Source organism: Alnus glutinosa, chromosome 13, assembly GCF_958979055.1.
Source record: "Alnus glutinosa chromosome 13, dhAlnGlut1.1, whole genome shotgun sequence".
NCBI classification, from domain to species: Eukaryota; Viridiplantae; Streptophyta; class Magnoliopsida; order Fagales; family Betulaceae; genus Alnus; species Alnus glutinosa.
The window spans coordinates 22,738,748-22,758,752 of NC_084898.1; the positions used below are offsets into that span (position 1 = coordinate 22,738,748).

Consider the following 20,005-nt stretch of genomic DNA (forward strand, 5'->3'; position numbering starts at 1 on the left):
GTTCAGTGAATCTATTCTGGCGTGAGGATGGAGAAGCTAATAGAGGGATGTTTTTGTGGTTTGGTTATGTATTGTAGATTTACAGTGGCTTTTACATAAGCTGCTGGGACTGCTCTTAGAGGTACCCTTGACCCTATCTGCATATTTGTAGTACTCACAATATTATTTTTCGTGGGCCTAAACAACATTTTGAGTCCGTTTTCCTTTTGAGTTTCGGGTAAAATTTTTTACTTTGGGCTTTTAGCATATAGGCCCATCTTTCTTTCGGCCCAAAATTAATATTGCACTATCCGATAAAATGATCTTTCTATATTTGTACCCCTTTCTCTCTGTATCTGACATTCTAAGCCATGGCCGACGAGTCCAAACCGCACGTAATCTTCACGTACGGAACGCTCAAGCGAGGCTTCCCAAACTACCACCTCATGCAGTCCCTCATCGACCAAAACGACGCCGTCTTCCTCGGCCCCCACATGACCCTTCACGCCTACCCGCTCGTCTGCGGGGCCCACGGCATCCCTTTCCTGATCAACCTCCCCGGGTCGGGCTTCCGGGTCACGGGCGATCTCTACTCGGTCTCGACCCGCGGGCTCGTCCGGGTCGACGAGCTGGAGGGCACGCGCCTCGGCCACTACGAGCGCCTTCCCGTTCAGGTGATCCACACAAACGCCCCAGACGGCGTCGTTCCGGTGCAGGCCGACGCGTACTTCGCGCACAGGAGCTTCGGGGAGGGATTGTGGGAGAGGAATGGGAGAAAGGGGATGAGTGAGTACACCGAGAGGGAGGCGCGTGGGTATGTGAGAAGAGAAGACCGGCCCAAGGATAGAACTTTTCTCGATGAGGTCCGCTTCTTTCTGTGCTCTGATGCCAAAAATGACTCACCGCTGGAGTAAATTTACGGAGATCCCAAGGGTAGTTTTGGGATTTAAGCGGGTACTCTAATTTTATTTCATAATTTATTTTTTAATTTCTATTTTCTATTAGTTTGCATAATTGATCTGCTATATATATATTATTTATTTATTTTTATTTTGTATAAGTAGAGAGATTGTTAGGTTATGATGGAACTTAAATTTTTAGGAACCTAGATTTTTTAGATTTTAAGAAAACTTAAAACCTTTTTCCAAGAGATTAAAATTATGCTTAGTTTTATTAATCACTCACAACTATAAATAAGAGAGATACAAATATATAGATCGGAAGATGAACTCCGGACTTGGATCCTTTCCGGTTGAGAGGAACTGGAGAGGAGCCGATCCTTTATGTTAATGGGTATTTTGACAATTTTGCATGGTGTGAAATTACCAAAATACCTCTCAACATAAGAGACTGGCTCCTCTCCGGTTGAAGTACAACCGGAGAGGATCCTAATTCATGAACTCCTACCTCTGCCAAAATATAAACTCCTACCATGACTTGAAAATAAACTCCTAACCCTATTATGCGATAAACTATGAGAGATCTGTTGTCAGAAAAACACTGCACAGTAGTGCTACAGGCTTTAACTCTTAACTGAAATAGATAATTGTGGACATACCATTTCCTACATAACATTTTGCTTCACATTTGGGTCCCCATATCACTGCCACAGGAAATAAGAATTAGCATTAGTGCGCATCTTGTGTTAGATGCACCTATGCAGATGATCCTTTGCTCTCTTCCTGTTCATCTATGGATATTACAAATTCAAACATGTTTAATTCTTTCACTAATAAAATGATTTCTTGATTCAATTATTATGTTACTGCATACTTATTTTCTAGCCCATCAGTCCTCAAAATCATATTGAAAGTTTTATCTTTTCTATGCCGTCAAGTCTTAAAGTCTTAAAGATAAATAAAAATTACACTATAGAATGCATTTAATGTGTTTATAGACTTTATTGTGTTCCAACTATACGTGTGCTAGAACACTGATCGAGGGTGCCTTAGCAAAAAGAGTTTGCTAGCAGGTGATAACTCTGATGCTTAAATTAGTATAGAAATATTGAAAGCTATGAAAATAGACTATGAAGGAGTAGAAAGAGAGCCTGTAGCTTGCTTTTTATAACATTTTTCCTCCTAACCACATGCCACGTGTCCTTTCCATAGAGGGTCCCCTCTGCAACAAAATATACCACTATCCAGCAAGGAAGCATGCAGCCTTTTTAGGTCATTTCTGATTTGGGGTAGAAATCATTTCTTTTATTGGTTGAAGTTAGAAATATGCTTTGATCATGGATTTCCTGCTTATATTTTGTTTCAATCCCTTCCAAAATCGTTCATAAAAAAAGCTGTTCCTCATTTCTTTTCCAAAACATTTGCCCTCTTAGCATTGTTTCTAGAGTAATTTTAGAAGTTCCTAATGTGTCACTCTTGTGTTCTTCTAATAATGAAGTGGCTTTTAAAATCACCATTTGATCAAAATTCAAAAGTGATTTCAATGGTGATTTTAAAAGCCACCTCATTTTTAGAATAACACAAGAGTGATATAAGAGGGGCTTCTAGTATTACTCTAGTTTCAAATGTCTTTCTTGCTTGTGTTATGAGGGTGTTGCGCGGTCATCTGTTTAGTCTCACATTGGTTACGAACATTTTGGGCCCCGGGAAGATAACTCTTTCATTCAAAGCCTAGCTATGAACTGTCCATGGGCTTGCTTTCTCAAACCCGATTAATCTTCCTATGCCTAAAAGATAAGGTCACTAGGTGGAAGAACCTGCAGCAGACTGTTTCGGCGCACATGTTTTGTCAAAATATTCATTGAACAAGGGAAGAATGTATGTTTATAATTTATTTATTTTTATGAGTATTTTATATTTTGAGTTGTTTGTTCATGTATTTGTTTTGAGAAAGAAAAAATAAAATAAAATTGGAAAGCATAGCCAAAGTGGGGGATCTCTTTAGGGTACTTCTCTTTTTGTAGAATAGGTTGCTTGTTTTGACTTGGATACAAGAGGCATGCACCCTCTGTTTCTCTTCATATTATATTTTCTAATTAAAAGGTTTACTTTCCTTCAGTATTTTTAAAAAAAAAAAAAAAAAAAAATTTGTATTAAAGCATCTCTTTATTGGATTGTATTTTGAAATCTTGTTAATGGAAGTATTTGTAGAAATGGTATGTAGAATTCTTTCACTTGATTATTAATGAAGAATACATGAACATGGAAATGATGAGCATGGTGACATGTATGCATGCGGCATTGAGATGCTTTTCATGTGACATTGCGGGTAGCTTGTGAAATAAAAAGAACAGAAGAAAACGACGTCTTCTGAGCAAGAAATTGATGAAAATTTGATAGAACATCTCAAACTGATCAACTTGTGTATTCTTCATTCAAAAGTGAATAACAATCGTCTTCTCTTTTGTAGTCACCATTGATCAAATTGATATAGCAATCAATCTAAGGCAACGGGGCGTTCTGCCTTAGATGAGATTGTTGCATTTGCAATCCCGTTCGAACCTAGTTACAAATGGTGCATTCTCCATCAGCTTAGATTGTCCCATTTGCAACCCTATTCGAACTTGATTGCGATCGGGGCATTTTGTCTTGATCTAGGCCGGACTGTCCTACATCATATCATGGTTCAAATTGGATTGGATATTTGTTATAGCTCATAGTGAGGGGTGGAATTAGAATTCTAGGATGGGGGGTGATGATTTTGAAAGGGTTATAGAAGTATTTTAAAAACAAAATTGGGACTTACAAAAAAAAAATAAAAAAATTGGGGAACACATTCAACGTATAGTTCCGCTACTGCTCATAGTGTATAGTATGTGGGTCATTAATTATATATGTTGTTTTAAGTCGTTTTGTGTTGCCTTGTTTCAACTACTTGCGCGCGTCATGTTATATTGAAAATTACAATTAATTAATTCATCCAAGAAAAAAAAAATGACTACTAATATTTCCTACTAGACGGTCCTAGCTTATATTAGGGATGAAATATTAGGGGTGAAAAGGCAGTGGCAGTTAGCGGTTATTGGCCAAAACTGCTAACCGTAACCGCCTAGGCGGTTACCAAAAATCACAAACAGCCTCTGCCAACCGCTACCGATTGGCGGTTAAAAACTGGCAACCATTTATTTTTTTTTTACATTTGGCCGTGCGGAAATCAACCCCTCCACCGCCAACGTCATCCTCTGCCTCTTCGTGGACCCAGCCACCACCACCACTTCAGACTCTGATGAGTTCTCATCCAACAACAATGACCACTCCAGATCTACCCAACCACCACGACCGCTCCAGATCTACCCACCCATGACCACCACTCCAGATCTACCTTCACTCCCACGTCCTCCATCGCTAATCGTCCCTCCAGTGCCACCTAACCGTCCTCCAACTCCTCTATTGTTCCGATCTCTCCGGTTCCATCAATAGAGCTTCCACCACCCTCGATCTCCTCCCCATCACCCTGGAGCTTCTCTTCGAAGACTGCGTTAAACGAATAGAGAGGGAGACGAGAGAGAATAGAGATGAGAATCATGAGAGAGTTGAGAGGTGAGGGCACTGAGGGGCTGGCGGCGTGGAGAGGGAGACGAGACAGAATGTAGATGAGTCTAAGGTTTTTTTTTTTGTTTTTAATGTCTAGGTTAAATTTCCAAAACGATGTGTTTTCGGTTTTGGTGTTTTTATATCTAAAAAATAATAATAAATATAATAATAATAATAATAATAATAATAATAATAATAATAATAAAGGCGGTTAGCGGTTATAACCGCCTTTCTAGGCCGGTTACCGGTTTTTAAGCGGTTTTAACGGTTTTGCGGTTATACGGTTAGCGGTTAGCGGACGGTTATTTTCACCCCTAGCTTATATTATAGATTTTTTTATTTTTTTTTTCTAAATAATTTTTATCATGTAACCAACATTTCCCATAATCTATCAATTATGCTACTTAAAGCTTATTTGAGATTGCGTTAATGACTTTAAAATATGCTTTTGATACATAAAAAGCATTATCAAGCAAAAATGAGTATGTTTGGTAGAACACTTAAAACATTTTTTTTTTTTTTTTTTGAACTTTTTTGCCCTAAAAAAACACACAAACTTTTAGGGGAAAGCTTGAAAATGAGTTTTTTTTTTTCTTCCTTAAAAACTCTTTCAAGCTTTTTCTATGGACAAAAACTCTCTTTACCAATACAATCTCAAACATGCTATTAGTGACCATTAATATCTTCTTCTTCTTCTTCTTCTTTTCGTCTGAGCAATACAGGAGAAAAGGGAAGGAACTTGTTCATATTCAATCTTATGGCTTTTTCAGAGCTAGATGGTGACCGCTTGAGTCAAGGTATATATTGTTAACAATTACATAATTTTAAGTTTTTAACACCTAAGTTGTGGACAAAGAATAAATAAATTGGTAAATACTCTTTCTGATTTTGGTTTGCCTGTTTCTAATTTTTTTATATGAATTTTTATTGAATTGTTAGAAGGTCTTTCTTTCTTCTTTTCACTCTCTCTCTCTCTCTCTCTCTTTTTTTTTTTTTTTTTTTTGTGTGCTATACGAAAATGTTAGTTCACTACAAAAAAAAAATTGCAATTTACCACTTGCAGGTCGCCACGTGTACGGAGGATATATACGTGGCAAACAGTTGGCCACGTGTAAATGGCCACGTGTGAGAAGTTGTTGCATTTGCAATCCCGTTCAAACCTAGTTACAAACAGTGCATTCTCCACCAGCTTAGATTGACCCATTTGCAACCCTATTCGAACTTGATTGCAATCAGGCATTTTGTCTTGATGTAGGCCGGGTTGTCGTATAGTTCCGCTACTGTCATAGTGTATAATATGTGGGTCATTAATTATATATGTTGTTTTAAGACGTTTTGTGTTGCATTGTTTCAACTACTTGAAAATTACAATTAATTAATTCATCCAAAAAAAAAAAAAAATGACTATTAATATTTCCTACTAGACTACCCTAGCTAGCTTCTATTATAGAATTTTTTTTTTTCTAAATAATTTTTACCATATGACTAACATTTTCCATAAATCCATCAGTTATGCTACTTAAGCTTGTTTGAGATTACGTTAAAGAGTTTAAAATGTGCTTTTACAAAAACTTTCTTTACCAATACAATCTCAAACATGCTATTAGTGACCATTAACATCTGCTACTTTCTTTCCTTCTTTCTTTCTTTCTTTTTTTTTTTTTCCCTTACAATACAGGAGAAAAGGGAAGGGAACTTATTCATATTCAATCTTATGGCTTTTTCAGAGCTAGATGGTGACCGCTTGAGTTGAGGTATAAAAAAGACATGTGTCCTTTAAACATGTGAGAATCACACGTTTTTTTATTAAACATGTCAATCTTATATGTGGGTTGTAGAAATTTCTGTCCATATTATTAACAATTACCTAATTTTAAGTTTTTAACACCCAAGTTGTGGACTAAGAATAAATAAATTGGTAAATACTCTTTCTGATTTTGGTTTGCCTGTTTCTAATTTTGTTTTTTTTTTTTTTAATATGAAGTTTTATTGAATTGTTAGAAGGTCTTTTTTTTTTTTTTTTTTTTTTTTTTTTTTTTTTTTTGCTATAAAAATGTTAGTTTTGAACAAATAGCATATGCCATCATATATTACCGAATAAAGTCCCAGGGCAAGGACAAAAACAAGAGGTTCAAGACCCCCAATACCCTAAGCCAGATAAATCTGACTTGAAACAGTAACCTGAACAATACAAAATCGTTACAGGGACAACAATGAGCCACTCTTTACATTTAAAGCACAACTCACAAATAGAAGAGGGCAGATCTAGCACCTAAGCCAACAAATAGTTTAGTAACTTTTAAGCATCACAAAGACAAATTGTGAAAAAACACTAAAAAACGAAATAAAACACCATAAACCAGAAGCACAAATCAGGACTGGCGTCAGGTGGTGCTTCGCCGGAGACGGCGCGTGTACCACACGCGCCGCCACCGGAGACGTCCTCAACAGTAGAAATCCGCCAGAAGACCTCGGATCCACCGAAAACCCCCAACCTCGCCTTCGAAGACAAGTTGTGACACACGCGCACCGGTCTAGGGAGAGACTTCCCTGGCACGTGTAGGCCACGCGCCGAGCGTGAAGGACCGGCACTGCCGTGGTTGGAGGCTGCTGGATCGGAAGAAGCGGGAGACCACTGTGGTGAGGCGCGTGTCTTGGAAGAACCCGTCGAAGTGAGCAGATCTGACATCAAAGAATGAAACCCAAACAAAGAAAATCAGGTCAGAAACTCTACCGGAAATACACACCAGAGAGTCGCTTCCCAACCCAAATCATGTTTTAGTCTTGTGTCGGGGAACAACAACCACTACCGGATCTAACCGGGGGGAACAAAAAACTCCAAAAACCTAATGGCTAGAGGAAAACAAACACTCCACTGGCACTAGCCATGGAGGAACAAAAGACCATCCCTAGCCTAAAAAGGCAAGGTGGAGGGGGGGGGGGGGGGGGGGGGGGGGGAGACCACCGGGGGAGGGAGGCATGAAACCTCCCTCCAGGAACAAAACTCTAAAAAAAACTCTCTTTAGGGCCAGCGGAGAACGTTGGTCTCGGTTACTTAATATAAAAACTTTAGTTGTTGTTGTATAGGGTTTGTATACTCTAGGTGCAGGTGCTAGACACATACGTTGCACATATTGAAAGGATTTAATACATTATGTTTGACATTTAAAGTAAATTGGATATGATAGGAAGATATTATTAATGTGATGATATATTTTTTTTTAGAGATGTATAATTTTGTAGCTAATTAAGTGATTTAGAGACTCTGAACTAATTATTTGAAAGAGTTACGTTTAACATGGGTAAGATCGTACATCTTATGGACTGATCGTTTAACTTGGTAGAAGGGAATTATGTTGAAATTTTTTATACATGTTTCTTATAATGGATAGTTAGCATAGGCATGTACTCTCTTAAATTATCATTTATCACAAAAACTTAAATTTATAGGAAGAGGTAAATTTAATCATTTAATCAAGAGTAAATGTATAATAAATCTCTGCGTCGATATGCGATTTGAAAATGTCCCATAACTTTTTAATTTTTAACATCGACTTTTTCGCGTTTTTGAATTTGGCCCTTTCGCCACTTTTCCATCCAATTTTGCAAACTTTGTTTAGCTGAGTCACCGTTTGTCTACGTAAGCATCAACAACTCAGCCTAAAAACGACGTTGTTTCATTTTTGGCTTACAACTCAACCCCAAATCATCTATATTGGAAATGAGCGGGCACTTTAAACATGTTCCTGAGCATTTTTTGAACGTTGGGGAATGATGATGCGAAAAGCAACAAAGCTGGCAGAAAGAATCAGAGCTAGTGAAATGGAAGACCTCTCCATAGGGAAGGCAAATATGGTTGAGAATCGGTAAGCTGTGTTTATGGATAGTTTTAGTTCGGGTTTTTTTGCTCAAAGTTCCCCGATCTGACTGTTTAGGGTTCTTCAATGTTGTCTGTGAGAGATGATATGGGTGTTGATGCATCGTCGTGCAAATACGGCCTTCGATCTCCAGTAAGGACCTCGTGGATGACAACAAATCCTGAGATGCGTTTCTTTTGGTGTGCCATGTACGACCCATCAAAGGTGAAATAACCGTAACCCCACTGTTTGATGATATTTCTCAAAGAGTAAAACCTATGTGATTGCGTAGTGAATTGATGCACTTGAAAGAAGAGGTTGTACAACTTCAAGAAAGGAAGAGGCAGTTTACTCAAATGTTGGTGTCTTTGTCTATTGTATTTATTGCTTTGGTGGGAGTGTATGGTTGATGGGGATGGGAAGTAAGGTCATGCATTGACAGTGTATGCAATGGTAGTGTGTTTGTTAGGGTTTCATCGGCTTTAACATTTTGTATGTTTGATGGAGTGAATCTACAACTCACATTTTGGTAAATTTGGAACATTATATAATACCCTAATCCCATTATGTTGTTGTATTTTGAACTTTGACGTTGGTATCAGTAAATGTGGATGGTGGACAGAATCTGTATTATATATTTTGGTTGAATGAATATGAAGGTCACAGTTATTTGGGATGAGCCTAATACCAGATTGAATGCATTTGCATTTTCAATAGGTAATACAGTGCCAACAAATAACCTGCTTAAAGAGATCTCCAATGGTGAATATATCCTTATATATGCACAAACAAACAACCTGATTAGTGAATTGAAAATATTGTCTCAAATACAAAATTTCAAGCACAACACAAGATTGAGAGCATTATAAAATCTGTACAACACTTCCAACACATTCACAAAATACATCTATTGTTTATCCAATGGTGAACATATCTTTATATATGCACAAACAAACAACCTAGTTAGTAAATTGAAAATATTGTCTCAAATACAATATTTCAAGCACAACACAAGTTTGAGAGCATTATAAAATCTGTACAACACTTACAACACATTCACAGTGGTGAACATATCCTTATATCTGCACAAACAAACAACTTGCTTAATAAATTTAAAATATTGTTTCAAATGCAATATTTCAAGAACTATACAAGATTGAGAGCATTATAAAATTTGTACAACACTTTCAACACATTCACAGTGGTGAACATATCATTATATATGCACAAACAAACAACATGTTTAGTAAATTGAAAATATTGTCTCAAATACAATATTTCAAGCACAACACAAGATTAAGAGCATTATAAAATCTGTACAACACTTTCAACACATTCACAAAATACATCTATTGTTTATCCAAAATACCAACGTTCATTTTAGTAGAAGGTGTTTAGATCATTAACAAAATATATATATCTTGTTTAGCAAACCAACAAAATAAGTGTTTAGGTAGAATTCATAAAATACATATATGATCATCACAAGTACAAAATAAGTGTTTATATTAGCTCATCATTCTTCTGTTACGGGTCTGCATAGATTGAGATGATGCATCTTTATTTTGGGGTACCCAGAACATAGAAATGAGTAAGAACTTTGGTAACACTAAAATTGGTAATAGGAGAATATAAATATATTACACTTACATTTGAAAAAGTTCCAGTAGTCTTCCTTCTCTTTGGGTTCTATCTCTTTCGATTAAGGTTTAGAGGAAGATGGCAACCCTTGTAATTGTGACATTGACCCCCACAGTTTGCACACGTGACTACATATCCACAACAACTTATTTTGTATGGGTTAGTGGTCTCATCGGGTGCCATTCTCCTCTTCTTCTTTTTTTGACGTCCAGGTTGAACTCTGACAATTGGGGGCATAATTTCATCACATCCATCAGCAGCTGGCCACTCTTTAGGACCTAGCATAGCAGACATTTGTGATTTATAAGCCTACATATACTTTGCCATCATATAATAATCGTCTAAATATTACTCAAGCTTATGTTTGTGCATGTAAATGCAAGCACAAACATGTGCACAAGAGATACCATTGATCTGCCATCTCCCACATGTGCATTTACATTCATTCAACTTAACTGTTCGACATACATCATACATGTGGTCCACCTTGAACTCCAACTCATTTTGTCACCTGCATATATAGTTCCTTACTTCATCCTTTGATCTTTCCAATTTCTTCTAAATTTTGGGACATATTTTGTGCATAGCGGATTAGATTCCATCTCTTTTCTGTTGGAATCTTGTCATCAGCTGCCGTTGAATCATATCCAGCATGGTCAAGAGCGGATTGTCCCTAAATTCTTTGATCCATGCATTGAATGTTTCCGCAAGATTATTCAGAAGCATATCGCTCTTGGACTGGGTATAAAAGGCATGTTTAGACCACGATGTAGGATTGACATCATCAATGTATTTATAGGCACGAGCATCCATACCTTCAATCAATTTCATGTGATGCTTAAAAATTGTTGCATTTGATGCCCGTGCAGCTGCCCACAATTCCTCATTGAATGCTTTTCCCTTGAATCCCTTTCCCTAGCTTGAAGTGTGCATGTAGGTGACGCACACAAAATCGATGCTCAACAGATGACAACAAATGATCTATCGCATCGCCAGGACCCTACACATATGCAAACAAAAATATATCAATAAAGTTAACAACATCAAAAAAAGAATAAAATAAAAAAGTAATAAACATGTAAACATGATTGATGCTAACTACCTTTTGTTGGTCAGACATAATAGTCCAGCCGCGACCTTCGCCACTACCAACATAAATATCATCAACAAGAATACGAATAAACCACTCTCAAGAAGCCCTGGTCTCAGCCTTTGCTACCGCGTACGCAATAGGGAACATATTATCATTCCCATCCTTCCCAATGTCACACAATTGACCCCTATATTCCCCTTTGAGATGGCAAGCATCCAAACTTAAGATTGGTCTACAATCATACTTGAAACCTTTTTGCATGCATCTAAGCATACATACATCCGCTGGAAGCAGGGTCCATTCATTTGCACATATGTACTACCACAATGATTTGACCTCAAAATGGCCTCACAGTAATCCCTTGCACGACGGTATTACTCCGTATGAAAACCAAAGATTGCATTCAATGCAAGTTTTTTTGCTCTGTAGCATCGGCCTAAGGGAACATCAATGTTGTGGTCCCTCTTCACCCTTTGTTACAATGCATATGGGATTCATGTGGGATCATCCTTGAAATCAGACATATACTTGGTGGCAAGAAACTCTACATTAGCCATTTTGTTCTCATATTGATTCCCGCATTGATGGTTTGATACAAAGGTTTTAATTTGTATTGATTATTTTTTCGCATCTAAAGATGCATGAATCCTCCAAGTACAATCTTGCTCCTTGTAAACTATGGTTACCCTCATACTATCATTGTGCTTGTATTTGAAATCAAACCCATTTTGCACATCATACCATTTTAGTGTCTTTTTAAATACACTAGTATAAGTAAACATGTCCCTCTTATCTAACACGATTGGTCTTCGCATGTCATGTTTTTCATTGAACTCGTGATACCTTCTCTTTATTCGGCTTGTCCCCTCATCATTGAACCTGTGATGTCCCGAATATTATTTATCGTTTTAAGAATAAAATTTAATGAATAAATGACTAAAATTGATTAGACGACTAGAAAATACAATAGAACATGCAGAGAATATTTTATAGTCCAAAGAAATAAATCATATAAGTGAAAAATGTGAGAAAATGAATTAGAAAGGAGATGGAAAGTTGAAAATAAAGGAAATAAGTGAAATTAATGTGGCGCGTCTGAACGGCACAAGAGGCTCGTCCAGACGGTACCTTATTAGCACGAGGCGGATGCCTCATTTCACGTGCGTCCGAACGGCTTGCAACGGGTGATGCATGCCCACTTAAACGGCGCGCGTCCGGACGGTGGTTAATGCCCGTCCGGACGACTTTCTTAAATGGAGTGCGTCCAGACGGTTTGTGATGCCCGTCCGAACGGGGTCTGTCTTAAAGTGGGCAGATCGCCCATTTCTCTCGGCAACTCAGTTTTTCTTCCTTATTTCTATATGGTTTTTCACCTAAAAACTGTGATATCTTGAAATCCAGCTGTCCAATCTTAGATCCGACTTCGGTAACGTAATCCTTGAAGCCTGATCTACGTTTTGACCGAACGTTTTGAGGTATTTTTTTTAAATTCATGTTTTGGAGATTTTGGTTAAATCTTGTAAATGTGAGTTTAATCTAGTGCTTTCTTTAGGTAATGGTTTACTTGGAACTTGCTTGAGGCTACTCAAACCATAGGTTTTGGTTTGGTGAATTTTTGGTTAGTTTCTTCAAACCCTAACTTTTAGGTATTTAGATTTAATTAAGTTTTTATGTAATTAACCCTTAGTAAATGCTATTGAGTTAATGATATCTTGTTTGGGGCAATGTTTTGTAAATTAAGGTTTAAGTTTGGAACCCTAGTTTTATGGGTTAAATTAAATGAGAGTTTTTAAGTGTTTAAAAGTTAGACTGTTAAATCATGTTAATAAGTTAGCAATTATTGTAAAAAGATTAGTGAACGTAATTTTAGGATTAATGTTATTTTAAATACGATAGTAATTTATGCGACTAGGTTAATTAAAATAATTTATGAATAGACATTTGAAACCCTTAAAAATATTATGGGTTTTCCAGCGGTTAGCCTTGAGCAATTCAAGTGCTAATTTGGGTATCAAATTATTTAGAGTGCTGAATGATGAAATGTGTTATTCTACAGTGACACATTGCATGGTGGTGTCTAGGAAACCTAGTGCTTAAATCCGTGCAGCCAATGTGAGTATTCTACTCACTGAGAAAATATATTTTTATATATTATGGATTTGTAAAATATATATTGTTTTATAATTCCGAATCAACCATATAATGAAATATATATGTTTTGGATAATTTGATTAGTTTCGATTATGTTCAAATTATATCAATGATGTTTAGAAATTGATGCATGAGTGAAGTGTGTTGAATTGATTTAAAGTGTTTGAGTATGTGTTGCGGTTGGGATTTAAATTATGTAAATTATTTGAGAACATGTCATGTTAAAACTGTTTATGTTTTATGAAGAAACTATGATTTTAATGATTTCAAAGTGTTTGATGAAATGTTGGACTGATTTAGTTTTAAGGGAACTTGATTTAGCAATTGCATAATTTTATAGTATTATACAGTAGTGAAACATATACTGGCCAAGTACAGAGCATAGAGCATATAGTATAAAGCATACATACAACAACAGTATAAGAGTAACAGAACGCAATAAAACAACAGTAAACACAGTTAAACAACAGTTATCAGCATCGTGGGGGACCTAAGCCCCAGTAAACCCAGTTCATGCATATCATATATAGCATTGTTTTATGAGTGTGATGTTTTTATGTTATGCGTAGTTTTTACTAGTCGTATTGATATGCATAAGTGGCTTAAATGGAAAGAGCTTTTGTATATTTCTATCGAATGGGGTTGCATGTGTTTAAGAAACATTAAAATTAAAAGTACATGGATTCATGATTATCTAGGTGCGAGTAATGTCATGTCTATGAGTAAGAAGATTGATTGTTATTGTTCTTCAGAAAAGACGTGTTAGCATAATTGAGTTTAACTCTAGTGCTCACATGATCTACTGACGTTCAAGGCATGAAACTGAAATACGATTAGAGATGATGTTGCGAGTATTATGTTGAAGGATGATATCCTAGTATGGAGGAGTAAGATGACATGTTTTCTTTCTTAAGACCTATGTGTACTCGTGATATCTGTGATGGAGTGATTGTGTGCACTTATGTCTGAGCCACCGTTGAAAAATATTATTATAGATGAGCCTATATGTAGAAACTTCCAAGGAGGAATGACTGAAACTTCTACATATGTTCACAACTATATAATATGTTTTAAATGTTTTTTGGATAGTTAATGTTTATTGTATTAGTCATTGGTAAATTGTGGCTGATATAGTGCTCACATGACTAAAAATAAAAGTAAGGTTGGTTCTTTGTGAAAACTCAGTTAGTTTAATATCACTAAGGTCTTAGTATGTTTTATACTGAAACGGTAGAATCATTCTTTCACCTATGCAGATGTGGATACCATTACAACCGTGTAGATGAGGTCTTTTTGGGTGCAAGTACTGCGAATGTAGATGATGACCAGTTTGCTTAGCGTATGGGATACTATAATTGGAGCATATCGCAACAATCATATGCCAGACTCATGGGTAGTCCGCATTTTGGGTATTTTGATATTGCTCATATCCTATGTGGTACATGTATTTGCTGAGCTTGTATTTTTTGTATGTAATTATAGTAATATGTTTTATAAGCTTTAACCAGTTAGACATGTAGTTGGCTCTTGTGGTAATTAACTGTTATGTATTAGATGTATTTCTGCTTATGATATGTGTTCCACTGCACATTGATTACTATATTCTGCTGTTAAATGTAACTCTGATAATCAGGTGCATGTTATGGGGCATGTGCCATATGTTGGCTGAGCGACACGTAGTCGTGCCACTGCGATGACTCGTTTTACGTTTGTATTAAAAAAAAAAAAGGGGGGGTCGTCACAGGACCCATCCAAACTCACCAACTCTTCACTATCGTAGCACTCTTCGTCATCTTCATGTGCAATTTTTGTATGATGCTTAGAATCTACAAACTTTTCCCACCAAGCATCCATGTAGTCATCTTTAATGGGGGACATGAACTGCGAACAAATCCTCATTATCATCAATTATCTTGAAATCACTCAATTGTAGTTCTTCTTCGTCTATTACATCTGCCAAACCACTATCTTGACCCCTTCTAGTAGTGGCAGCCCGCCTTTTCTTTCTTTTACTGGCACCAACCACATCAACATTGGCAACTCCCTTTTTTTTCTCCACAGCCTTAGGTTTTCTCATAGAAGCCTTCTTTTTTGGACGTCTGACAATCTTTTCCACTTGAACATTCATATAAATATCATCTCCCTCAGCATTGCCAACATTTTCCTAAACATTTACATCCCCCTCAACATTTTCGGCATCCCCCTCAGCATGGCCAACATCACCATCTAGCTCATCAAGATATGGTCCAGGCGTGGCAAGAATAGTACTTCCCCAACAATTTCTAGCTCATCAACTCTATGTTCAACATATATATGAACACTTTTCAATTTGTAGATTTCAACAATATTCAGAAAATTCACTACCTCTTCATCATTTTTCAATGACTGCCCTAATTCATCCATGTCATTGTCGTCCATCTTATACCAATATCTTAGGTCATTCACATACCCAAGATCCTTAACAAGATCCTCAAATTTCCACAATGAAAGGAAATCAGTATCATAGTCTTTGATGAAATCTATCATACCCCCAACATACGTAAGCCCAAGATTGTGTTGCACTATTCCACCGTGGTGAAAAGTTATATCGACCGACATATCTCCAGATCAGGTTGTAAATGAATAAGAGTTTGAGTTTTATCAGTTGTTGACAATTATAACATAAGACAGAAAATGATGTTGATAATTAAGAAGGGTTTATAGGATAAGTTTGCATGCAATTTTAACTATACGTTGCATATGCTCAAAAGTTACTAACATGCAGCAACATAAATGGTAGAAGTAAACACACGAAAAAAAAAAATTTAAAGACCATAATCTCCACTACTTTGTCAAAAATGTGTGACCACACGCACATCAAGTGGTAAAATGCATAAAAAAAAATCAAAAAAACTGAGGGTCCACAAATGTTGAAAACTAAACCCGACCCCCACTGCCCCACATGCTAACTTCTTATTTTATTATCAACTACCCCTAAAGACAAACACTTTTGAGTAATTTATTGTTCCCACTATCCGTTTTTCAAGCAATCACAATATCCACATCTGACCCATATGTCCTAGAAATTAACAACATACAGACAGATATCCACATCCACTTCTGACAGCCCACAATAATAAATATCAAAATTAAAAGTATATAAAATGGTTGTACAACATCATTTCCTAACCCAACATCACTTTCGGACAAATGAACCCAAAATCCTAAATTGGAAAAAACAATAACATAAAATCGAGAAAGAATTATTGAGAAAATACCTTTAACCCAGGGACTACGAAGACGAAGACAGAGACGATACTTACAACCAGATTGGAACGAAACAGAATGGTTTCCACAGCAACGCAATCCACGACGAAGACACAAACTTATTTTTGGGTTAATGGACAATATGCCCTTGAGTTTTCTAGAATATTCTATATTTCGTCCTTAATTTTATTGAAAAAAAATTTAAAGTGTTGCCCATTTCCAATAGAGACGATTTGGGGCTAAGTTGTAAAGCCAAAAATGAAACAACGTCGTTTTTAGGCTCAGTTGTCGATTCTTACATGGACAAATAATGACTCAGCCAAACGGAGCTTGCAAAATTGGATGGAAAAGTGATGGAAGGACCCAATTCAAAAACGTGAAAAAGTTAATGAGTCAATGTTGAAAATTAAAAAGTTAGAGGACATTTTCAAATCACGCATCAACTCAGGGATTTATTATACATTTACCCTTTAATCAATACCTTAACATCCCTCACGTGTGGGCTTAAACTCTTTTTTTAATAGGTGGGGCTCAACACATGAAATATTTAATTGAAATGAGAAGTAAGTTAAATGATAGAATCAATATTCTGATACTATGTTAAATTACCAGTACATATCCCAAATGTTAAATTTAATCATTTAATCTATACTTTAACATACACCCATATATACCCAATAATGTTTTCTTTTCTTCTTTGAAGAAATTCATAATGATATAGAAAATAAAGAACTATGAAAACTAGGATTTTCGGGTGATTTGGCGTTAGACATCTATGTTCATTCACCACTAAGAAAGAACCCGATATATAGGTTTACATTAATTATACTCTTATTCCTTGATTATGTTAATTTACACTACAAACGACTCTTATTAAGGAGAATCGGAGTACGTGAAGATAATGCAAATATGGTAGATAAAGATAATATCAAACCTAAATATATATATTGGAGATGATATATATGTAATCAAAATGAATTGGAGTAGGCCGGTGTCTGACACGGCCTAGCTTGTTTGTTGAAGACGAAGAAAATGTAGGTCAGGTAAGGCTAAAGAGGACATAAATTAATTTGTTCGACAATATATATATATATATGCCAAACGTGAGGAAAGAAAGATGTAGTGGGAAGAATATTGTTGTTATGAATTCACATGCAGCCTTTCAAGCGTGAAGAAAAAGAGGATCCATTAGCCAAGCAAAATGAGATGGATTGGTCCCACACATGGTAGAGAACGGGTACTCTTCCATGTGACCACCCACTATACCTATACATACGCATGAATGTTACATCACAAGTAGTGGAGAAAAGGTCAAGTGCCTTCAACATAAAGGAAAGGTTTTAGACTTCGAAATAACCAGCATATATATATATATATATATATATATAAATAAACCAAACCAATTAATATTGTATTATTTTCTCTTGCGTGTTTTTAGGATATATATCATGAGCATGAATCACTACTACAAATGGCGAAATTTGCGACATTTTTACCGATGCAAAATTTGTAGATCAATAGAAGGATTTTAGGCGAACTAGGGTGTTGGTTATATTCGATCTTGTTAATGAAGTACTGTCTAAGTTTGAATGAAAGAGACTGCAATGTTTTGCCACTTGGTGTAATATTGCCGAGAGTCATGATCACATTCACATCATAGTACGTAATCATTAGTAGATCCAATGCATGTTCTGTGGACAATCACATATATAGAAGATTCTTCTTTTATATTTTTCTTCACAAGATGGATGCCACGACTGAAAGCATTTCACACTGCGTAGGTTTCAGGTTTGAACTCTTCTGTCAGTGACATATATATAGTTTAAAGTATACCACAGCTCCTCCATTTTACGTTTGTGGATCCTACCATATATAAATGGGCCATCAATTCTTTCTTTTCTATTTTTCTTGTTTCTATTAGCCCTTAGGTAATCAAAAGCTAGCCCACATTGCAGGGTCGTAAAAATATATATTGACTTTGATTATCAATATATTTTTTCAAGCTGCAATTATGGATGATTGAATGGCTTCAGAAGCTACTCCAGGAACCCTATTCAGTTACATTCAAGAACCAGCAAATAGTGTTCATCCTCACACACACACACACACAGAGGGTAACTCTTTACAATCTGCCCGTAAAAAAGCAGATCGAGACCAGATTTTGAAACATATATACTTCAAAACCTCAACTCTGAGCAACAATGTAAAACAAAACAACCTATACCAAAATTTGGGGATTAATCCCCAATTAGAGCAAATGTGTATATTACCCTTAGTACGGACTCTAATAACCATCTTTATTTTCTGTAGAAGCTGGTCCTCAGAAAGTGGATGACTTGCATGCATGTTTAATAGCATTCATGTTCTGCTATATGAAAAACAGCATATCCAAAAGCTCTAAAAACTTTCTTCCTCCGGTTCTTCAGCCCTTCATTCACCCATATTCACCACATCTTCCCAACTAAATGGGCCGGGGGACCAACAACATCAGACAAGGTCATGAAATTTTTTCAAATACGGCCACTATAGCTGCAAGCAAAAAATAAGTGGTCTTTATCTTCGATCAGTAAAGTGCTTGCAAAACACACTTCATATCCAGGGACGGACCCATTAAGGGGTCAGGGGGGGGGCCCTGGCCCCCTCAAGCCCCAAGATATTCCCCCCCCCCCCCCCCAAAAAAAAAAAAAAAAAATCTAAAAAAAATTAAAATTTTACACCTAAATTTTTTATTTTTTTTTTTAGTTTTTCCCCCCTAAATTGTTTCTTTTCAATTTGGACCCTCTAAATTTTTAAGTCTGGGTCTGCCACTGTTCATATCCCCTTGATAACCCCACTTCAACAACTTATCACCGGTTTTTAATAACACATTTTTCGATCATTGCCAACCCAAGAACCACCCATGTGTTGGAGGGAACCAAATTAAAGACCACCAATCTACACATCCATGTTTTTCCAGATCGCAAAGCATCCCAAGTATCAATATATACTAGAATAAGATCAAGTGCTATCATAAGTGAGTTTAATTACATCTTCTTCTTTTTTTTTTTGTGAGCTCAATCGGCTAAGAACCATACTTCATGAAATGGAGGTCATCAGTTTGAATCTCCCCTCCTCATCTTGTGTGAATATATATATATATATATATATATATATATGTATATATATATATATATATATGCAAAGGGACAATGCATCGCACTGGTTGACATGCATTGAATCTTTAATCCAAAAGGATCGTGAAACAAAATAACATGGTAAATTAATTAGCCAGCTGTACCTTCTGGAACCTCTAGTGATGGCAGTTTGCCTTCCATTTATTCTATAGTTAATTAGCTTCATCATTAAACCATACAATATAATAATTAATACAATATGGCTATTATCTTCCAAGAAGCATGCGAAAGTGGTGATTGCTAAGGGATTAGTGGGTACGCAGTCATTATGCACTACATACATTAATCATAAGATCGATCTTATCTCACCAAGTACTACAAGAAAAGAATATAAATAAATATACAATAATAATAATAAAAATAAAGAGAAGA

At 36.3% G+C, this 20,005-nt stretch overlaps 1 protein-coding gene across 3 annotated transcripts; it reads left to right on the plus strand.

Moving 5' to 3' along the window:
• Nucleotides 1-324: 324 nt before the first annotated feature.
• On the plus strand, nt 325-12,482 carry LOC133853698 (putative gamma-glutamylcyclotransferase At3g02910). 3 transcript variants are annotated; one of them, XR_009896710.1, is made up of 4 exons: nt 325-933; nt 5,195-5,269; nt 6,151-6,226; nt 12,465-12,482. XR_009896710.1 is itself a non-coding variant. In XM_062289702.1 (2 exons), exon 1 carries the CDS (start codon nt 351-353, stop codon nt 891-893), a length of 543 nt encoding a protein of 180 aa, XP_062145686.1. In that variant the 5' UTR covers nt 325-350; the 3' UTR covers nt 894-933; nt 6,151-6,407. The 3 variants fall into 3 exon arrangements, 1 of the variants encoding a protein (XP_062145686.1); XR_009896709.1 differs by lacking the exon at nt 12,465-12,482 and having other exon boundaries at nt 6,151-6,407; XM_062289702.1 differs by lacking the exons at nt 5,195-5,269; nt 12,465-12,482 and having other exon boundaries at nt 6,151-6,407.
• Nucleotides 12,483-20,005: the final 7,523 nt, after the last annotated feature.